Source organism: Myotis nattereri, assembly GCF_964212035.1.
Source record: "Myotis nattereri genome assembly, chromosome: 19".
NCBI lineage: Eukaryota > Metazoa > Chordata > Mammalia > Chiroptera > Vespertilionidae > Myotis > Myotis nattereri.
Window position 1 is genome coordinate 9,445,236 of NC_138095.1, and position 20,441 is coordinate 9,465,676.

Genomic DNA, 20,441 nt, shown 5'->3' on the forward strand with positions numbered 1-20,441 from the left:
CAATAAAATATATTTTAAAAAAAAGAATCTATTCATCTATCTAGTCTCCTAAAAATAGATAATACCGTTGCTTCAGAAAAAAAGAGGTGGGTTCTAGAGGCTGGAGGAGGAGGGGGTTTTGACCGGATGCCCTCTATGACTTTTGGAATTTTCGAATGTGACTATATTCCCCATCCCCCAGATACATGGAACTTAAATGTAAAAATCGAAGGCTTTTGCAGGGTTTTGACAAATGTCCCTTTGGAAGCGGGACGCTGGCTCCCCCGCCCAGCGTCTGTCTCTCCCCACATGTGCACCCACACCGGGCACCGCACTTTACAACAGCGGTGTGCCCATTTGTTATCAGATATGGGGTCTGGTCTTGGTGTGTGATTCCTCTGTTGCTAATGAGCTGATTGGCGGTTTGGATTTCTTACTTTGTGACCTGCTCAGCTTTCAGGAGAGGGGAGGGCAGGACAGCAGTAGTTGGCTCTTTGCTCACAATTCGCGAATCAGAGTCAGGAAATCAGGGGGCCGTCTGAAGGAGGGACCTGGGACAGGACAGGCTATGCTCCCTGGCCAGGGGTGGCTCTGGACTGTTTCCCCAGAACACTCCCCACGCATGTGCTGATGGGCATGCGTTTTAAAAAAATGAAATGACACAAAACACACTGTTGTAACTTCCCTTTCCTACTTTGCAACATTTGGTGAAAAGCAGTGTGGCTGACTGGCCCAACATCAGATCATTATATTCATCAGGTATTTCTGGGCCCCTCGTGTCTGCCAGGCTTGTCAACAGGTCGGTGAAACCCAGAGGGACAGCATAAGACAGAGGGGTGCATAGAGCCTGGGAGCACAGAGAAAGCCTATCTCTGGGGGATCACACACTGAGTCTTGAGGGATGACTAGGAGTTCGCCAGAGAGGAGAGGAGGGAGAGGGAAGTCTGGGAAGAGGGAACGGCAGATGCAAAAGGCTGAGGGTGAGCCAGGGACCTGCAGGAATTTAGTGTGACTTGGGGAGGGGGGTTGTGTGAGGGGGCAGGGGTGGGCTGTGAGTTTGAAAGGGCTTGACTGTCGTGCTAAGAAGTTAGGGAGTCATTGTTGGGTTATTTACTGCAAGCAAGGGGGTGACACATTCAGATGCGCGTTTTACAAAGCTCAGTGCTTATGTGGAGGTGACGCAGGAGTCTACTGCAAGGGTCCAAGCGTGCCATGCCAGGGTCGCAGGCAAGGCGGCAGCAGTGAGCACACGGAGGAAGGAGCCATTCACTGAGTATCTAAACTGTGGCTTGATGTACCGGATGGATGTGGGGAGGGAGGGAGAGGGCATCGCCGGCTGGGTGCATGGTAAAGGGCATCACTGTTCTAACGTATCTCCTCAGATTTCAGTATTGCAGCCTGTTAGAACTGGTGAAGTTATGGGAGGCGATTTCATTCGATCTCTCTTCTAACTCAACTTCCTGCCTACGACATGCCTAATCGATAGGTTTTTGTCTCAGGCTTGATTCCTTCCAGGGACAAGAAACTCATTACCTCTCTTTGGGATAATTCAAGCTGATTTATGAGAGAAAGCACTTTCTTGATGTGCCTGATAGCATTCTAGTAGGGAGTTCGTTCCAGTCTCACACAGTTAAGATTCCACAGCATGACAAAAACTGGGGCAGCCTTACCTCATTAAATTCAGGATTCAAGGTTTTCCTCTTAATTTGAGTCTTGTGTTTGGCCTTCTTTCCCATGTCTGGTTTCAGCCAGCTGAGAGGAGACACAAGAGGCTGTTATGAGTGAAGTTCAATGAATAAGAATAGCCCCTTGGTGACCCCAAAGGCTCCTTCTGGTGTTAGGGGAATAACTGATGAACAGACCAGAAAGCGAATCCACATTAATGATGTCCAGTGTGCATTAGAGCTACTTGATGTCAGGCGCTGACTGCACTAAGCACCTGAGGTGCACTTATCCCTCAACAAACCCTGGACAGTAGAACTACAACCACCCATTTTACCTACAAGGAAACTGAAGGTTCAGAGAAGTTGAGACAGCTACCTCAGGTCACACAGCAGGGACTGAGCCCAGCTGTTGCATCTGGAGTCTGTGCTCTTAGCCAGGACTTGCTCTCAAAGGGTCAAATTGAGACCCTGATGCTGTGCCTGACATTTTACCATCGATCACCCCTAGGTTGGCCCCAACTCCAGGGGAGACGTCATGTGTGTAGACAAAAGGGAGAAGCTGCAAATCTAATTACTGTCACTCCTCTGCTCAAAACTATTTAATGGCTTCCCTTTGTCCTAGTGTAAAGTTCGAAATCTCTGATGTGGCCTTCAGAGCCTGAGAGGTTGGGTCCCTGCTCTAGCCCAGCCAAATCTCACCCATGCTCTTTGCCCCACTTCCCACTCATTCCTTCCTACCCCAGGACCTTTGCACATACTGTTTCCTCCGTTTGGAAGGCTCTTCCCTGGTGTAGACACAATGCCTGGCACACAGTAGGTGCGCAATCAATAGTTTCTGGGGGAATAAATAAAATGGGCTAAAAACTCCAAAGAGTTATGACATTTGGGTTCTTATTCAACTTCTCGCTAACTGTGCAACTTTGAGCCTGAGCGTAACTTCAACGTGCCTCAGTTTCCCAGCCACTAGAGAGGGCGAACATTTCTTTCTCCCTTACCAAACTGTTTTTGAGGGTACTTTCCAAGAGGAGAAACAGATGGGGAATCGACAGGTACCAAATGCTGGACAAAAATAAAGGGTGATTCTGACTTGAAATCTTTATTTGATCCTAAACGGATTCACGGTCCCCTGTTTCCCTTCCCACAACAGCCGCCAGGTCAGCTGCTTCACTGGGGACTCCTCGACCCTCCCCCTTCGGGCGGGATTGTGTGGGTGGGAGAAGGGCCAGTGGGGAGAATGATTTAAGAAAACCAACTTGCACGTGGCTGGGATTTAATGGAGAGCAGGGCAGCAGCCCGTGAGTTAACTTTACCGGACCATACGAGAAAATAAAGCCAAATTATTCCTGGAGATCAAATTCATTCCTGACCCGTGTGTTCTTTTGTTAACTAAATCCTCATTCGAAGGAAATCTGAAGTAAAGCCCATGCTGGCCTGGTTTTCCACCGAGGGCTTAAGGGAAGTGCTCCTCTCTGCGCTCGGAGGCCGTGGGGTCAGAGCGCCTCCCAGGCTGCAGAGAACATTAATAAATACTCGTTGCCTTGAGTAAGAATAACGATGGTCATTGTTTAGAACCACAACGACAGGCCTTTGTTTAGCACTTACTATACACCAGACCCCACCTAAATGCACCTCGTGGTCTCCAGCTGCAGGGGCGGAACTGCCTGACAAGCTGCTGGGCGCTGATTCCCCACTCTGTTCTCACGTGGCCATGCTTCCCGTGGCTGCTCTCAGCCACAGCCTGAGCCGGCAGGGACGCGAGGCAGCCCTGTTTCTGAGAGATGCAGGGTTCCTTTGGAGGGCGACTTCGTGCTTCTGGATTCCTCGTCACCTGGTTGAAACTTCCTCAGACGGCCCTGCAGTCTAAGACTCTTCCTGACTCCCCACCCCCCCTCTCCCCCCACAGGGAGCAGACTGTACCCAGGCCTGTTGTCTCCACAGCCCCCCTCCAGCTCCCTCTCAATTTCTTTTCACACGCGTTCTCCCCAACAAGTCTCATGCACATTTCATCCTATCTTGGCTCCTGCTTCTAGGAAAATAGGACCTAATGCACACGCTTATCCTTCCCATTTTACAGATGAGAACAGAGGCACAGAGATGTCAGGGCATGAGCCCGCGGCCACACAGTTAGAGACCATCGAAGACTATGGGACCTGGGATTCCAACTCAGGCAGTCGAGATCCAGAGCCCAGGCTCTCAACCACATCCATGCAGATACGCACTTTGCCTCCATGAGACAAGGCAGAATGCCGGTACAGTTCTGTACCAGGCACAATTCTAACTGCTTTATCTATGATGTCTCATTTGGCCTTATGTTCATTCTTGGAAATAACTGGAACTATTGTCTCCATCTTACCAATGAAGAATCTGAGGCTCAGAGAGGTTAAGTAACTTGCTTACAGTCACACAGCTAGCAGCTTCCAGAGATGGGCCGGGTGTGTGGGGGGAGGTTTGAACCCCATGTCTGATTCAAGGGCAGCTATGAGAATGTGCCTGGTGAACCTCCAACTACAAGGGGCATAACCCACCCAGGCCCCAGCTGCAGTGCGTGGAAATCCATGCCATGTTTGTGCCAAGGCCATGCCCCCAGCTGACAACAGGATGTGGTGGGGGCACTATGGCAGGCCCACTCTTAGGTGACATGGGGCCTAAGGACTCCCGGACGGCCTTGCTGGACTTGTGTCTAGGAAGCTTCCGCTCACCCTCCTCACTAGGGTCAGACTCGGGGCTGCCTAACAGCTCTGCATGTCCCCCAACTCTCCCCGCCTCCCCGCACACAGCATTCCCTCTCATGAAAGCCTCGTCTGTGTAACCCCACTGTGGCATTTTCTCAGAGGACCCTGACTAACAGCTGACAACGTCTCTTTTTTCCCCCCCACGAGGGAGATCACGGGACTCACCCCAAAGTCTAAGGTCTTTTATTTGAGCATTTCCAGACCCAATCTGGAAAAGGCCAGATGGCTTAACTGATCCTGGGGCTGGAGGTGTGTGTTGCTAGTTCTGGGGGGCTACAAATGGGGTGACTGTGACTTGCCACAGGAGGGGACAGAGTCACAGACTTCTCATAAGGGCGAGTGACGCCCCAGTGTGACTGTGTGTGTGGGACTCCAGCCTCACACCTTAGCAGTTCCGGTCATTGATCTCACGGTGTGGCCTCGGGCAGGTTCGTTTCCCTCTCTGGGCCTCAGCGTACAATGGTCTTGGGGAAGCTCTCTGGCTCCCCATTTGCAAGGATCTAGAGCCCCCTCCGGGGCCCACTCACAGTCCCAAGCCATTGACTCACAGCTTGACGAACGGATCTGAGTAGCCATTGGCGTCCATGGCGGCCAGGTGCACGCAACGTATGATGCCCACGACGAGGCCCCCCTGCTGTGTGCTGTACATGAGGGACACCAGGATCTTGCCGCGCTCCTCTATGTCGCCAATGCGCTCCACCTGCTGCAACAGGAGAAGAGGGCGCGTGAGCCCCGAGGGGAGCGGGCCAGGCACCTGGATGGGAGCATTAGGGCAGGGCCCTGGGAGGTGGCAGGAGCTGGGCCAGGGCTGGTGCCGTCAGCACCATGGACAGCGGAGCCCCGCCTCCAGGGCGGCCGATGCTGAAGGCCAAGGGGACTGGTCTGGGCACAGGTCAGCGGTTTTACTTCAACCGCAAGCTAAACCCGTGTCATGGGTAGACTTTGATCCTGGTCAGTGACCGCCCCGACTCTGACCCAGGACTGAGCCTTGACCCTGGCCTTGCCTGATCCCTGATAGAACCCCTTTTCTCACAAATGTGGTCCCTGGGGTTGCACAGAGACCTAGCCTGAGGGCACGGGCACCCAGAGCTCCAAGAGCCTCCGGTCCGTCCCCACGGAGGGAGGTGGCATCGCTCCCGTCCTGCAGGAGCACCGCAGGGCCTTTGCCAACGAGGCCGAGGAGCTCAAGGTGTCCCGGGTGGGAGAGGATGGGGCTTCCCCGGCCTCGGGCTCCGGGTGTGAAGAGCATCCACCTGGTCTCATGTCCTAACACCGTGGGCAAGGCAGTTCTCACGTGAACCCATGGGCAGGGGGGTTTGGGAAAAAGAGCAGGGGTGGGGCCGGGGAGGGAAAGAAGAGGGGGGGCCGGCCCCCGATTGGGGGTCAGCGTCCACTCAGCTCTCACCTCCTCCTCATAGAGGGCCATGCCTCGGGCGGAGCCGGTGGTCCCCGCACGCTTCATCTGAGAAGGAAACAGAAAGGACATCATCCATGGGGCTCATCTCCCTACGCAGAAAGGACCGGATGCTCCTCCCCCTCCCTTAGCACCCGGAGCCACAAGGACAGGATTTCCCAGCTTCTGCGGCATCCAGCTTTCCCCCTTTTAGCTAAAAGCTGCGTAGCACGAACCACTGGCAGACGGGGTTAGTGCCTGCGATGCAGGTTGTTCATGGCCCCATTTTACAGATGAGGACACTGGGGGTCAGAGTGGTTGAGCCACTTGCACAAGGTCACCCAGCCAAGAAGTGGCAGAGCGCCCCCTGCATAAAACCGGCAGGATTTGATCTGCTCTGGTGCTGGCGGCACAGGGGTCTTGGGGTCGGGCCACCAGGTGCTTCTGCCCCTGCGGCTCCTGAGGTCCTTTTGGGGGGACTCCAAGGCTCTAGGGAACACAGTGTGAAAACGGCTGGTTAAAGACAGCCTCCCCACTTTAGAGATGAGGAAAAGTGAGGCCCGGGGGGGGGGGGAGGAAGGGACAGCACTGACGTGGCCCCTGCCCTTGGTGGGGCTACGGGGAAAGCTGGTGGTGGGAGAACCAAGGGCACAGAGCGAATGATGGTGACCAGCGGAGGTCTGGGGCCACTGCGGCCTCTGTCGGTCCAGCCACTAGGGCCGGCTGTCCCCCTCACAGCAAGACGGGCAGACCCAAGAGCTGGCGACTCAGGCGGCGGCCTGGCCACTGTCCTGGCCACCTGGACTCATTGAGTGCAGGAAGGAAGCGGAAGCCCGAAGAGCCTGCTGTTCCTGGGCAGGGCCCAGAGGAAACGCTCCCCTCCCGGGCTGACTTCTGAGTTTTATTTGGAGCCTGGCATTCGGTGCACATTCTTCCTTGTGGTTTTCCTTGTTGTGTCTTGTTCCTTCGCCTGCGCCACACAAACACGCGTGGCACCGGATAGTCCATCCTCGGGCCAGCCATCTGGTGGGAGGTCGCTATAGGATCCCCCTCCGCCTGCCATGGCTCCCCCCGCCCCCCCCCCCCCGCCTCACCCCCCTGCGGGCAGCTGGCCCTCTGCCTGGGAGCTGGCGGCTGCAGGAGACCTGAGTTCTGGCTGGTGGGGAACATAGCCACAGATTCACGGTGTGACCGTGGCAGCTCACTCCCCTCCCTGGGCCCGAGGTGGCCCGAGCGTCGAAAAGGGCAGGTTGGATTATGTCTGAAAGTGCAGATGGCTGGTCCCACCCTGCCTCACAAAGTCGGGATCTTAGCTGGTGAGGCTCTGGTTTTTAAATCTCCAGTTGGTTCTGAGCCGTAGCCCTACTGGAGAACCTCAAGTTGGTTTTTGTTCTTTCTCAAGAGGCCAGAAGCGCATCTAACAAGCAAGTCCTCATGCTTTAGAAGAACTCTCACGGGAATCCTTAAACGCCCCGAGGAGATAGATACTCTAATAACATCCCGTTTTACAGATGAAAAAACAGGGCCCAGGTTCTATGAAAGTGGCAGAGCCAGAATTCCAACCCAGGGACTCTGGGTCCAGAGTCTGTGCTCTCAACACTGAGCTATCCTGCCCCCTGCTCATCTGCATGGGGAGTTATGCCTTCATGAGTGACAGGTGGGTCGGCAGTAGGACTCCTATAAGAACAACAGTTGACCATGCATGAGTGCTCACTATGGACTAGGTTCTGCTCTGATTGTGTCTTTCACACAAACCTCCCACGAGGCAGGCACTGTTACCATGCCCACTGACAGACGAGAAAAGCTGAGGCTTAGAGCGACTCAGACCCTCGGCGAGACCAGGGAGCAGGGAGTGTAGCGGACCCGGGCTTTGAACCCAGGCTGGCCCCACTGCCTCAGCACTCTGCCCGCCCCAGTGTCACCAAAGAGGACTCTGCCGGTCGGAGAACTGACGCTAACGCCGGGCTGGTATGAAGCAGAGCCAGGGCCCCACCCTGAGGCTCTGACCTGAAATCTTCACCCCCTCTCAGTAGCTGTACTGTGTGGCACCCTGCAGGCCCAGAGGAAGGCAGCACCCCCAGAACTCCTCCCTCCCCCCCCTGCCCCCCCATCACACCCTCAGGGGGAGGCACTTACCGGAATCACGCGCTCTAGGCAGATGTTGAAGTTCTTTCTTTGGTTGGACTTCAGCTTCTTGAGTGAGAACCTGGTCTCACCGATAAACTCGTTGTGGCCAAATTTGTCCTCATCACAGACAGAGATCCTGTGATCCCCCAAGAGGGTGGGGAGACAAAAAAGAGGAAATAGTGAGCTCTCTGTTCCGAGAGCTGCGATGGATGCTGGCAAAGAATGTGTGATGTGCACAGTGGCACTTTAACTGCCTATTTATTGAGCACGAGGCCAGGTGTGTGTTAAAGACTGAGTACTAGGCCCTGGCCAGGTGGCTCAGTTGGTTGGAGCGTCATCCTGTACACCAAAAGGTTGTGGGTTTGATCCCTGGTTGGGGCCTGTATGGTAGGCAACTGATCAGTGTTTCTTTCTCTCTCTCTCTCTCTCTCTCTCTCTCTCTCTCTCTCTCTCTCTCTCTCATCAATAAGAACATATCCTTGGGTGAAGATTTTTTTAAAAAGACTGAGTACTGTGTTCATGGAAGTTTGTTCTATTATAATCTACAGTTTTCTGTATATTTGTAATATTTATGAATGAAAGTATTTTTTAAAAAATCTGTAATCAACCCATTCTGTGGAAAACCCTGAAGCAGTTAAAATGACGTAGATCTAAATGTCCCTCATAGCTATGACTCTAAGACACTTCGTTAAGAAAAAAGGAAGGTTCCAGATACACAGCATGAAACTGTCCAAGTTGCCAACACTGGTCTGAGTGCCCAGGGTCACGGAGGAGGAAGCAGACCCCGGCGGTGGGCGGGGACTAACGTAAACGGGGTTACTTCCTCTATCATATTTTACAAGAAGAATGAATTCCCGTGTCACTGATATAACTTAAAACGCAGTGTCAGACAACATTGTAGAAGATAAGATGCCTCAACATATGGTTAAAACAGCCTGATTAATAGGACGGTCCATTTTTAAAAGTATGTTTTCATTGATTTTTTTAGAGAGAATGGGAAAGGGAGAGAGAAGTAGAAACATTAATGAGATAGACTCATGGTCAGCTGCCTCCTGCACACCCCCGACTGGGGATGGAGCCCACAACCCGGGCAGGTGCCACGACTGGAAATCAAACCGGCCACTTCTTGGTTCCTGGGTCGATGCTCAGTTGCTGAGCTACACCGGCTGGGCATGATGGTCTGTTTTTTAAAGCACTCAATTTCATAAGAAACTTTTGCATGCACACACACACACACACACACACACCCCAGGTGCCCAGACACCAAGATGGGAAGAGTTTCACTTATCTGTATTGTTAGAAGTTTCTACCAGAAATACATGTTGTTTTGCAGAAGTAAAAAAAGAAAGAAAGACACTACACAGAGAGGTTTTAACACGTGGCCCCACAAGGACCACACGCGTCTCAATCTGCCAGCCTTGGCCCCTCTGCCCACGCGGCAGGTACCTGAGCGTCTTCCGCTGCATGTCCTCGTCCGTGATGCCGTGATAGACGAGGGTCTCGTTCCAGATGGGGTTCCGGGTGTTCCGCAGGGTTTTTGTCCGAAGCTTGTTGGACTAGAGCCCAGAGACGGACAGACAGACACCAGCCTCAGTGGGGAGCCAGCCCCGCAGCCACACCCTTTGGGCTGATTTGGGGGGCGGGGTGGAGGAGTAATGTAGGAGACACTCCCTTTAGGAGCGTACAGGGGCTCAGGGGCTCCCAAATGCATGGCTCAGGGCGTGGGGGCATCTTCAGGCTGATGTCCGCAGCCATCAACAGGGCTGGACGCTGAGCCGCCCCTCCCTCCATGCAGTAGGCTCTCTCCTTGAACTTTCCATTAAGATTAAAAAGAAGTGCCATGGCCAGTGTTGTTCAGTGGTTAGAGTGTCAGTAGGTTTGATACCAGTCAAGGGCATGTACCTCAATTGTGGCTTCTTTCCCCGCCCCCAATTGGGCACATGCAGGAGGCAACCAATTGATGTGTCTCTCTCACATTGATGTTTCTCTCTCCCTCGCTCTCCCTCGCTCTCCCTCTCCCTCCCTTCCTCTCTCTTTCTTTCCTTCCCTCTCTCCCTCCCTCTCTTCCTCCCTCCTTCCCTTTCACTCTCTCTCTCTGAAAAAGCAATGGAAAAAATATATCCTAGGTGAGGATTAAAAAAAGAAAGAGTGAGCCCTAGCCGGTTTGGCTCAGTGGATAGAGTGTTAGTCTGCAGATCAAAGGGTCCTGGGTTCGATTCCGGTCAAGGGCACGTACCTCAGTTGCAGGCTCCTCCCCGGCCTGGGCCCTAGTCGGGGCTCATGCAGGAGGCAATCAATTGATGTGTTTCTCTCACATCAATATTTCTCTCTGTCTTTCCCTCTCTCTCCCACTCTCTCTAAAAATTAATGGAAAAATATCCTCAGGTGAGGATTAACAAAATAATAAATAAATAAAGAAGAAAGAAAGAAAGAAAGAAAGAAAGAAAGAAAGAAAGAAAGAAAGAAAGAAAGCTGAGACATTTTCCTTTGAGAAAAAAATCATTTATCGGTCAGGGAGGCAGAAATAGGAGTCACCCACTCCTAGGCAGCGAAGGAAGATTTCTGGGGATCCTGGGAGGGTTCTGTAGGTTTCCCCAAATAGCATCCTTCATGCCTGAAATTTGTTAGGGGGCCGGGGGCGGGGCGGGGGGGGGGGGAGGACAAAGTTTTTCACTCTAAGAGAGAGACTAGAAATGTATTAAACTCAGAAGAGGGGCCTGGTGAGAAATCTAATTCAGACTAACACGATTCACTGGATTCCTTGGCAAAGCAAGTTTGGATTTAGGAGTGAGCGAAGGAGAGCCTTCAGGAGACGCAAATGTCGCTGGGGAGTTAGAAGAAGTGGCCAAACACTTCACAGCCTGGCCATGGCCAGATGAGAGACCGTTGTTCCTTGATCTAAACAAAGGAAAAGATTGTGTGTGTGTGTGTGTGTGTGTGTGTGTGTATGTGTGTATGTGTGTATGTTCATGTACGTATGTGTGTGTGCGTGTGTGTGTGTGTATGTTCATGTACGTATGTGTGTGTGCGCGTGTGTGTGTGTGCGTGTGCGTGTGTCCTCTTTTGTCTTAAGGGGCATTCAATACTTGCAGCAGAGATTTTTAACGTGCAGTTTGCCGAGATCATGCAACCAAGTGCACGGTCACCCTTGTATTTGGCGCATCCACATCAAATGGACAAAGTAAGCCCATCTGAGTGGGTCGAACCCCACGTCTCCTCCGCAGAGCAAAGCGATGACCAGGGAGCGGCAAGGTGGGAGGGGGCACATTTCTCTCAGGACAGCACATTATCTCAGGTGCTCAGCCCTGAGATCCAAAGAGAGCGATTCCTTTCCACTGAGAGATGAGGAGTGTTTGGTTGGGGCACAAAATGGGAGGGGGAGGGGGACCATGGTCAGCACTGGAAGGTATGTGAGCAGGTGAGGCATCATGGGGCATCTGCTTCTCCCCTGGCCTTTGGAAGCTCCTGGATTTCAGGTTTCTGGGCTGGAGAGATGGGCAGAGCCCCTGCCCCTTGAGGGAGAGTGACTCCTGGCCCACCTCTCACCCCTGGCGAGGACTTGGCCACTCAGGGAGGAGGGGGTTGGGGCAGCTGGGCTATTTTAGGCTCTGGGCTGGGAACCTTGGGTGCCTGCCAGGGCCCATGTTTCTGGCTCGCCGAGAGGCCCAGGCCATATGGTACCTTGCTGGCTCCCGGCAGGAGGTGCAGCTTAACATAAGGATCGGCCAGGCCGTTGGAGTCCATGGGCTTCAGTCCCTGCAAGAGAAAAGGCAGTGGTGCGAGGGCCTTGGGAGGGCTGGCCACTCCGCTGCCGCAGCCCTGGGCGCAGCCCCTGGCCTCTGTCCCGCCCGTCAGTTCATCCCATGTGGTTCCTCTTCCGAAGAGAGAGAAGGAAAAGAGCCCTGGAATCAGGCAGATGGGCTTTAAAGCCTGGCCATGTCACTTCCTGGCTGTGTGTCCTCAGGTAAGTTTCTTAACCTGTCTGAGCCTCGTTTTCCTCGCAGGTCAAATGGGATGCGGACAACCCTGCTTCGTGGAGGGGGGAGACATACACACGATTTCACCTGTCAAGTGCCTGGCACATGGAGATGCTCCATCAAGGCTGGATTGTCACTCGTCCCCTCCAGGGAGCTGGGCTCTGCCCTTGTAGCCCAACTGCCTCTGCTCCTGGGAGGCGGCTGTGGTGAAATGACCCCCTGGGACCATCTCTGGGGGAAGTTCTCCCCCACAATATGGGCTGTGGCTAATTTCTGCCTTTTTCTCACCACTGTCACTGCCACAGGTAGGCAGGGCAACAGCGAGGAGCCTGGTGACCCGTGTCCTCCCCAAGTCCCCGAAGAAGCCAGAGCAGCCGTGTGGTCCCCCCCTTGGCCCCTCACCCACCTTGGCCTTGATGATGGTGCAGTGCAGGGAGCTGTTCTCCTGGTCGTAGAGAAGGCTGAACTCCAGGGCACCCAGGGTGGCTGGAGGGGGCAGAGGCAGGAGCCAAGAGAACATTCACTCAGTCATTCAACAAACACTGCCCGAGCGCTGATTTGTGCCCTGTCTGGGCTAAGCATCGAGCCTACAGAGCGAGGAAGGCTCCGTCCCCAAGGCCCGCGGGAGAGCACGGGATGGGGAGGGGACAGCTGGCCTTTCACCAGCTCTGGCCTCTGATGTGCGGCAGCCGGGAGACTGACCGGCAGCCCCTCCACTCACTGGCCGTGGGAGCTTGGCCAAGTCCCTGAACCCCCGGAGCCTCCGTCTCCCTACCTGTGAATCAGGAGCAGCAAAATCAACTCTTCCCAGGCCCCGTGGGCAGATCCCATGAGCACGTGCCCAGAACACACTTAGAAAAGTGTGCGTATTACGTGATACCCGTTCCTCGTGTGTGCTTAGCACTAAAATGATAATGATTTCCAGTTTACAGAGCACTTTCCCAGGGGGTGCCTCAGTTTACCCTCCTCGGTCCCGCCCAGGAGGCAGTATTCTGCTTCCCATTTTACAACGAGAAGGGGTGACATCGTGGGCCAAAGCCATGCCACCTCCCACAGCCCGCGGTCCATTTCATCTAAGCGGTCCAATCTCTCCGCCTGACCGCAAGCTCTTGGGACGTGTGTGTGTGTGTGTGTGTGTGTGTGTGTGTCCCTAGGACTTGGGTCTCAGTGGGAGGGGCATAAAGCAGGCACTTCATACACCCCTGATTGCATGGATGCAAAAAGAAACATCCAGAAATGTTTAAATGGCTTAAAAAGTTGCTCTTTGAAGACACACAGTAGAGAGTTTTGGAACTGTTAAACGCGTAGGTGTACCTAGGAGTGGATGCTGGTCACGTGATAATTCCACGATCTACTTGGTGAGGAGCCACCAAACTGGGCAAAGCGAAGATCGCCGATTTGCACTCTTTACAATGCGGTACACGGTGACTTTGATGTTACAGGTATTTTACCGCAATAAAAAAATAGGATGTTACTATTTTTCAGTAAGTTGATGCCGTGTTGTGAATACGGTAACACAAACTTGTATTTTTATGACTTGGCTAATGCCTTTGTCGTGGTTGGCATATTGTGGAGCTGGGAGGGCGTAGAGGGCCCTCCCTGGAGCCCTCCGTTTCCCTGGGAGGTGACCCTGAAGGGGCTTTTCCCAGACGCCCCTGCCCTCAGTGCCACATACTCCCTTCATCCGAATCGTAGCTGTTGGCTTCCTCCTCGTCCTCCTCGGGGGGTGGGGGCTGGCGGGCAGGGATGGTGACAGGCTGGGGGGCAGCCGCAGACACTTGCGAGTAAGGGCCTGGGGCGTGGCCCGCTCGGTCCTCCCTGGCTCCGACTCCTAGTCGCTCCTCCCAGGGTGGGATGGAGGCCCCTGGGTAGCAGAGGTCACCGGGGGCCACGTCTGCAGTGGAGATGGAGAGAGGGCAGGAAAGAGGCAGCTGAGTCCCTGTGTTACAATGGCAGCAGCAACAACCGCCCCAGCATGACCACGAGGGATGAGCACCTACTGTATACCAGCTGCACCAGACTCACCCACAGCCCTGCAACAGAGAATTATGGCCTCCCGCTGATGGGGTGACCACATTGGGCCGTTCGCTGGTTCTCAGAATGTTGTCTTTGTCAAAACCACCGAGGGGAGCTTGCCAAATACAGGTTCACGGGCCCCACGCAGAATCAGTAGCCCGTGCAGTGGGGCCTTGAAGTCCATGTTTCATAACAAGTCCCACGAGCTTAATCAGATGCAGGCAAAACAGACCTCAAAGGGGTACTGACCACTTGTGTGGGCTCTGGAGCCAGGGTAGCCTGGGTCTGCACCTCTGCTGTGTGGTATAGGGCAAATTACTGAATGTCTCTGAGCCTCAGCTTTCTCATCTGTAAAATGGGAATTATAATACCTGAAGTCACTCAAATCATAGTAGCTATTATTATTTTTAAATATATTTTATTGATTTTTGACAGAGAGGAAGGGAGAGGGAGAGAGAGTTAGAAACATCGATGAGAGAGAAACATCAATCCGCTGTCTCCTGCACACCTCCTACTGGGGATGTGCCCGCAACCAAGGTACATGCCCTTGATCGGAATCGAACCTGGGACCCTTCAGTCTGCAGGCCGATGCTCTATCCACTGAGCCAAACCGGTTAGGGCAGTAGCTATCATTTTAAAAATTATTGAATATGTATACAAAATTGTGCCTGGTGCATCAGAAAGCAAGGACTACGGTGTAGCCACAGTGATGCGTGTGAGGATGGCCAGGCATGCATGTCACATGTAATAGTCACTGTCACTTAACGTGGTCTTAAACACTCCTGGCCACGTGCTACGGTTTTATATGTATTAGTCCATTTAATCCTCACCAGTCACTGAAGTAGGTCCTAGTATTATTCCCATGTTAAAATAAGGAAACGGAGGCTCAGGGAGGTTAAGGAACTTGCCCAGGGCCACACAGCTGGGACGTGAGGGAGCAGGGATTGAGTCCAGGCAGGTGTGCTCTTAGTCACTCGACGTGTGGTCATTTTCTAGAGTTTGGGAATCAGGGTGGGGAGCCTTGGAGCTCCTCGGGGAGGTCTCGGGGTGTAGGCTGGGCCACGACCAGGCAGCCCCTGCTCTCTCGTGGAGAAGTGGGAGAGAGGCGGTCTCTCGAGCAGGCGTGGGAAGCAGCGAGCACTTGCCTGGTCTCTGGTCAGAAGAGCGTCCTGCTGGCCCAGCGCTGGGTCTGCCGCCTCCTGGGGGCCCTGAGTGGAGAGGAGAGAGGAGAGATGGAGCAGAGAAGGTGGCATCACTTCCGTGTCCACCCCGTGTCCCCCTCATTTCCTGGGCAGGGACACAGGCCCAGGGGTCACAGGCGATGTGCAGAGGTACCTGGGGCTGCAGGAACAGCCCCACGGAGGATTCTGGGGCCAGGAAGGCCTGGGTTCAAGCCCCAGTGTGTCCTTCCCGAGCCTCAGCTTTCTCCTCTCTGAAATGGGATAAGAGCCTGCTCTTCACGTTTCACTGGCTATGAGGCTGATCAAGGAGTGGAGAACTGTGCCCGAGGTGATGGGCAAGTTTACACTCTGGATCCATCAATGCTGTGGGGTCATTACTGACCCAGTGGATTGTCACAACTTCAGGGGTGGGGTATGGAATACCCGTCAACACCACCCGGAGCCCCAGGCTTTCCTGGCCTTTCAGTATGACCCCCCAGAGGAAGTCTCATTTGAGTGTGACTCTTCTTTAACTCCTCTTTGAACAAAAGCGAACAGGCCCCAGGCTCAGAACCTCCTCAGGCCAGAGGAACGAGAATTTCCTTGCCTTGTTTAATTTTCATTACATTCATTTAGGTCATTACCCTCTGCCGTGGGTTGAACTGTGTTCCCTAAAAGATCTTCAAGTCCTGACTCCCAGCACCTGTGAGTGTGACCTCGGGTGGAAGAGGGTCTTTGAAGATGGTCAGGTTCAGATGAGGTCACTGGGGCAGGCCTTAATCTATACGGCTGTGTCCTTATCAAAAGGAGCAGTTTGGCCCGGCCGGCGTGGCTCCAGTGGGTGAGCATCCACCATGAACCAGGAGGTCACGGCTCGATTCCCCATCTGGGTACATGCCGTGGTTATGGGCTCGATTTCCAGTAGGGGGCGTGCAGGAGGCAGCTGATCCATGGTTCTCTCATTCATGTTCCTCTCTCTCTCCCTCTCATTTCCTCTCTGAAATCAGTAATATATGCATAAAGGAGAAGTTTGGACAGAGAGAGAGAGACATCCTTAGAAGAAAGATGATGGGAGACACAGGGAGGATGTCATTTAGAAGCTGAGGAATTGCCTGAGGCCCCAGGAGCTAAGAGGAATGAAACAGATCCTCCCTCACAGCCTCAGGAGCTCACCTGCCGACACCTTGACCTCAGACCTCTGGCCTCCGGAACTGGGAGACCACCCATCTCTGCTAATTTACACCACCCAGTTGGTGGTGCCCACACACACTCTCTCTATAGGACGGGGCACTGGTTTGCCACTGATGCCACTATCATAGGTTTCTTTTAAAATAACAAAACCCGCACGGCACCAATTAGACATCATTCCCTTTGTCTTTCACGAGCCACATGTGTTCAGATTTCCCCACGTCACTAATCTCCCTACTCACCATTTCTTCCTGAATCTCCCACAATCCTTCTGGGAACATGTGCCATTTTATGACAGCCCAGTGGCCTTAAATCCCCCTCGAGAGAGTTTGTGATAGCAAGCCCTCAGCCATGCTTGCAAAGCGAGTCCATTTGAAGAAAGATCGAGAAAGTAAGAGGGTAGGTGGTAGGTGCGTGTGGTAAAAGGTGCCAGTGGAGTGCCCATGGCTGAAGGGGGGCGATGCTGAGGAGTGAGGTGCTGTCCCTTCTTGCATTCAGCTGGATACAATGCTGGCTTGCGCCCCGCCCAGCTCCCCAGCCCGGGGATCACTCAGTCTAAGGGTCTTAGAAGAGCTTAGGATTCGGCGGTGGCTGCAGCTTTGCAGAGAGCCGGGGCTCTACCAGCAAGGATGGAGGAATTGGGGTCGCCGCTGACTGACAGGGCAGCCGGGGTGGCTGGGTGGGCGGCAAGTACCTGGCTGCCCAGGCTGAGGCGGTGCCTGGCTCGGCGTCGAGGCTGGGGCGGGTCTGGAGGCCTGCACTGAGTTGGCCCGTCTCAAGCCTGTAGGAGGAAGGAAGGGAAACAGCCCGTCATGTTGCACGCACACACAGTGGAAGCAGAAAGAAGCTGGGACTGGGCAGCCGGCCTAAAGCAAGGCCTTCTGGATTTGAACGCAGCCCCCCAACATTCCTCAGCTCCTTCAGACCCTCTCTGCCTCTTAGTGGGTTTGCTCTTTCCAATATTCAGACCCGCCTCGGGCAAGTCACCTGGGTGTTGAAAAAGCACAAGTTGTGTGATAGCGCTCCCACCTGTACGACCTTGCACAAATGACCTCTCCTCCCTGGGCCTCAGTCTCCTGGTCTGTTAAATGGGGATGATAGTATCTACCGCAGAGCATGTGGTGGAGATGCGATGATACAATGCATGCAAAGTGCTCAGAACATGTAGTAAACTCAACACCTGGCAGATGTTGATATTATTGTATTATTCTTGCAAGAATCTGGTCTATATCTTCACATCGACCTAACTTTGCATTAGAGCATTCTCTTTTATAAGCTGTGTGACTCTGGGCTGGTCACTCCCCCTCTCTGAACTTCAGGAGCTACTGGATAAGGACGAGTTAACATTTATTCAACGCTTACCATGTGCCAGGGACTTTACATGTAAGAAGCTTATTTAATCTCTACACCCCATTTTATAAATGGGGAAACTGATGCCTAGCAAGGTTAAGGAGTTCATCCAATGTCTGTTGGCTGGTTTGTGGCAGAGCCAGGGTTAGAACTCAGGTAGTCAGTCTCCAGTCTGCTTGAGACCATCAGATACTGCTCCCCAGTTCTCCTGCCAAGAGGAACTGAGGTGCTATGCCACAAACCCCCTGATCAGAAAGAGAAGGCCAGAGGGCTGCGAGGGAACTAATATTCAGCCCATCTAATCAGAGCCAGTCTCATGACCTCGCTACAAAGAAATGCAGACATTAGAGCAAGAAAACGATACAAGCAAAACGTTTGGATGTCTGGAGTCAGAATTGTTTCTGAGTCCTAGCTTTCCTCTACCATAGGCTAGAACCAGCCTCTGGCATTGAACACGGCACACAGTAGGTGCTCAATAAGCACCGAATGGATACATGAATAAAAACACTCCCCTCCCCATTCTTTCTGATTCTCCTCATCCAGGAAGCCTGCCCGGATTTGCCCCTCTCTCTCACCTGCTGGGCTCCGGCTGGAGTCACCGGCTGCCCCGCCATGGCCATGGCCCCAGCCCTCCGAGTCCCGGCTGGCTGAGCTCATTCGTGCCTCTGAGGCCCTGCGCACAGGAGGCCCGTAGCTTCCTCGGCCAGGCGCAGAGGCCAGCTCAGGGCCTGGCTTCTGACCTGGGCCCCTCCTGTCTTCGGCGTCACCTGGAGAGGGAGAGCAGTGATGGGAGGACTAGTTTTTATGGGGCAGGAGGGCCACTGCTTAAACAGCTCCACAAAGGGGCCCACCCTCCACTCCTAAGTGCTCTTCAAAATCAAAACTCTCCCCTCCTGCCCTGCCCTTGGACGCAGCTTTCGTTTATAATCTCACATATTTCCTTTGCCTGCACAAGCATGTGAACACACACAGGCTGAACACAGGCCGAGCTGGGGCCACTGGCTACATCCTCTTCTAGGTGGGCTTTGCTCGCTTAATCCAGTTTTCCCAGGACTCACCAAGCACATTCCAACTTTAAGCCCCACGCACACCATAGTCCCGAAGATTCTTTGAGTCCTCATTACCATTTCAGTCACGTGCCTCCCCAAAGATCCTCCTCTGATGGCCCTTCTCTGCCCATTCTATCCTGAATGGGGCCTCCTGTCACTGCCTGCCCCCTTTACCTGCTCCGTGTCTATCCCCAGCACCTATCACTGCCCAATACTATATTACATTTGCATTGGCAGCTGGTCGAGCACCTGTTTCCCCCACTAGAATTTTAGCTGCATGAAGGCTGGGGTCTTTGTCTGTTGCAAACACCACTCTATCTCCAGGGCTTAGAATAGAGTCTGGAACTCCGTCGGTGCCCAGTGAATGTTTGTTAACAGAATACTGAAAGCACATATGGACATTAATTCCAAATCCATAAAGGACGCTGACATCATTCCATTTTAAATAATCCCTACTACAGCGTGGTGTGGATATTTCATAACCCAGTCAACAATTCCCCTACTAACGAACCTCTTCCAGTGCTTTGCTGTCGTAAGTAATGTTGCAACAAATATATCTATATCTTTTATATGGCACTTGGATTGCTGGATCAAATGGTATATAATAGTACATTTCCCCATTTTAATAAAGCCTGCCATATTACATTCCAAAAGGCTGGAGGTGACTTACACTCTAAACCAACAGTTTAGAAAGTATTCATCTCCCCACACATTCACCAGCACCGAAGTTATTCTAATAACTTTTTAAGCGTCACTATGCAATGCTGGTGATGTTACTTCTCTCCAGTGAAGTGAATGGGGTTACATCCACTGCATTTCCAGAGTGGTCTGTGTTGTTCAGAGTTTATCTAGTTCATGTCTGTGTAAGTGTCTGTGCACAGGTGATGAACATTATATGTTATCATTCAGCATTTACTCAGTGCTGCACTCTGCCAAGCACTTGGCATGTAGTGTTTTATTTATTTTTTAAAATATATTTTATTGATTTTTTACAAAGAGGAAGGGAGAGGGATAGAGAGCCAGAAACATCGATTAGAGAGAAACATCAATCAGCTGCCTCCTGCACACTCCCTACTGGGGATGTGCCCGCAACCAAGGTACATGCCCATGACTGGAATCGAACCTGGGACCCTTGAGTCCGCAGGCCGATGCTCTATCCACTGAACCAAACTGGTTAGGGCTGCAGTGTTTTATTTAATACTCAAACAATCCAATGAGTTATTAGCCCCATGTTATATGGGATGGGACAAAAGTAAGTCTGCAGTTGTTCATGTGAAAAACAGTAAAAATAATTAATAAACTGTGTTTCGCATACTCACAACTGTAAACCTATTTTGCCCTACCCCATAGATGAAGAACAAATCACAGAGAGGTTAGGACACTTGCCCAAGCTCACAGGGCTGGTAAGTGGCAGAGTTGGAATTCAGATTCTGGTCCCCCTGCCCTCAGATGCCCAGATCTTTTCATTTTTAATTAAAAATATTTTTATTGATTTCAGAGAGGAAAGGACAGAGAGAGAGAAACATCAATGATGAGAGAGAATTATTGATCAGCTGTCTACTGCACACCCCTATTGGGGATCGAGCCCACAACTTGGGCATGTGCCCTGACTGGGAATCGAACCATGATCTCATGGTTCATAGATGGGTACTCAACCACTGAGCCACACCGGCCAGGCATATGTCCATGATCTTGACAGTTATGCTCTACAACCTTCTCGATCTAGAGGGGGAAGTGCTTAACCAGGAAGAAGGGTGCTCTATTGGTAGAAACTGGGACTCCCCAGGATGCAGTGAAGATGGACAA

General features: G+C 52.7%; 1 protein-coding gene across 2 annotated transcripts in view; it reads right to left on the minus strand.

The window, feature by feature from the left end:
• RPH3A (rabphilin 3A) overlaps positions 1–20,441 on the minus strand; it is a 62,910-nt gene that overhangs the window by 4,737 nt on the left and 37,732 nt on the right. For both annotated transcript variants that reach the window (XM_081113970.1, XM_081113969.1), the window contains 11 exons: positions 18,162–18,353; positions 16,931–17,017; positions 15,034–15,096; positions 13,548–13,766; positions 12,279–12,358; positions 11,577–11,651; positions 9,342–9,451; positions 7,905–8,031; positions 5,781–5,837; positions 4,924–5,078; positions 1,650–1,731 (listed from right to left, as the gene is read on the minus strand). In XM_081113970.1, the coding sequence (XP_080970096.1) occupies positions 1,650–1,731; positions 4,924–5,078; positions 5,781–5,837; positions 7,905–8,031; positions 9,342–9,451; positions 11,577–11,651; positions 12,279–12,358; positions 13,548–13,766; positions 15,034–15,096; positions 16,931–17,017; positions 18,162–18,353 (1,247 nt within the window). The remainder of the gene's footprint in view (positions 1–1,649; positions 1,732–4,923; positions 5,079–5,780; positions 5,838–7,904; positions 8,032–9,341; positions 9,452–11,576; positions 11,652–12,278; positions 12,359–13,547; positions 13,767–15,033; positions 15,097–16,930; positions 17,018–18,161; positions 18,354–20,441) is intronic.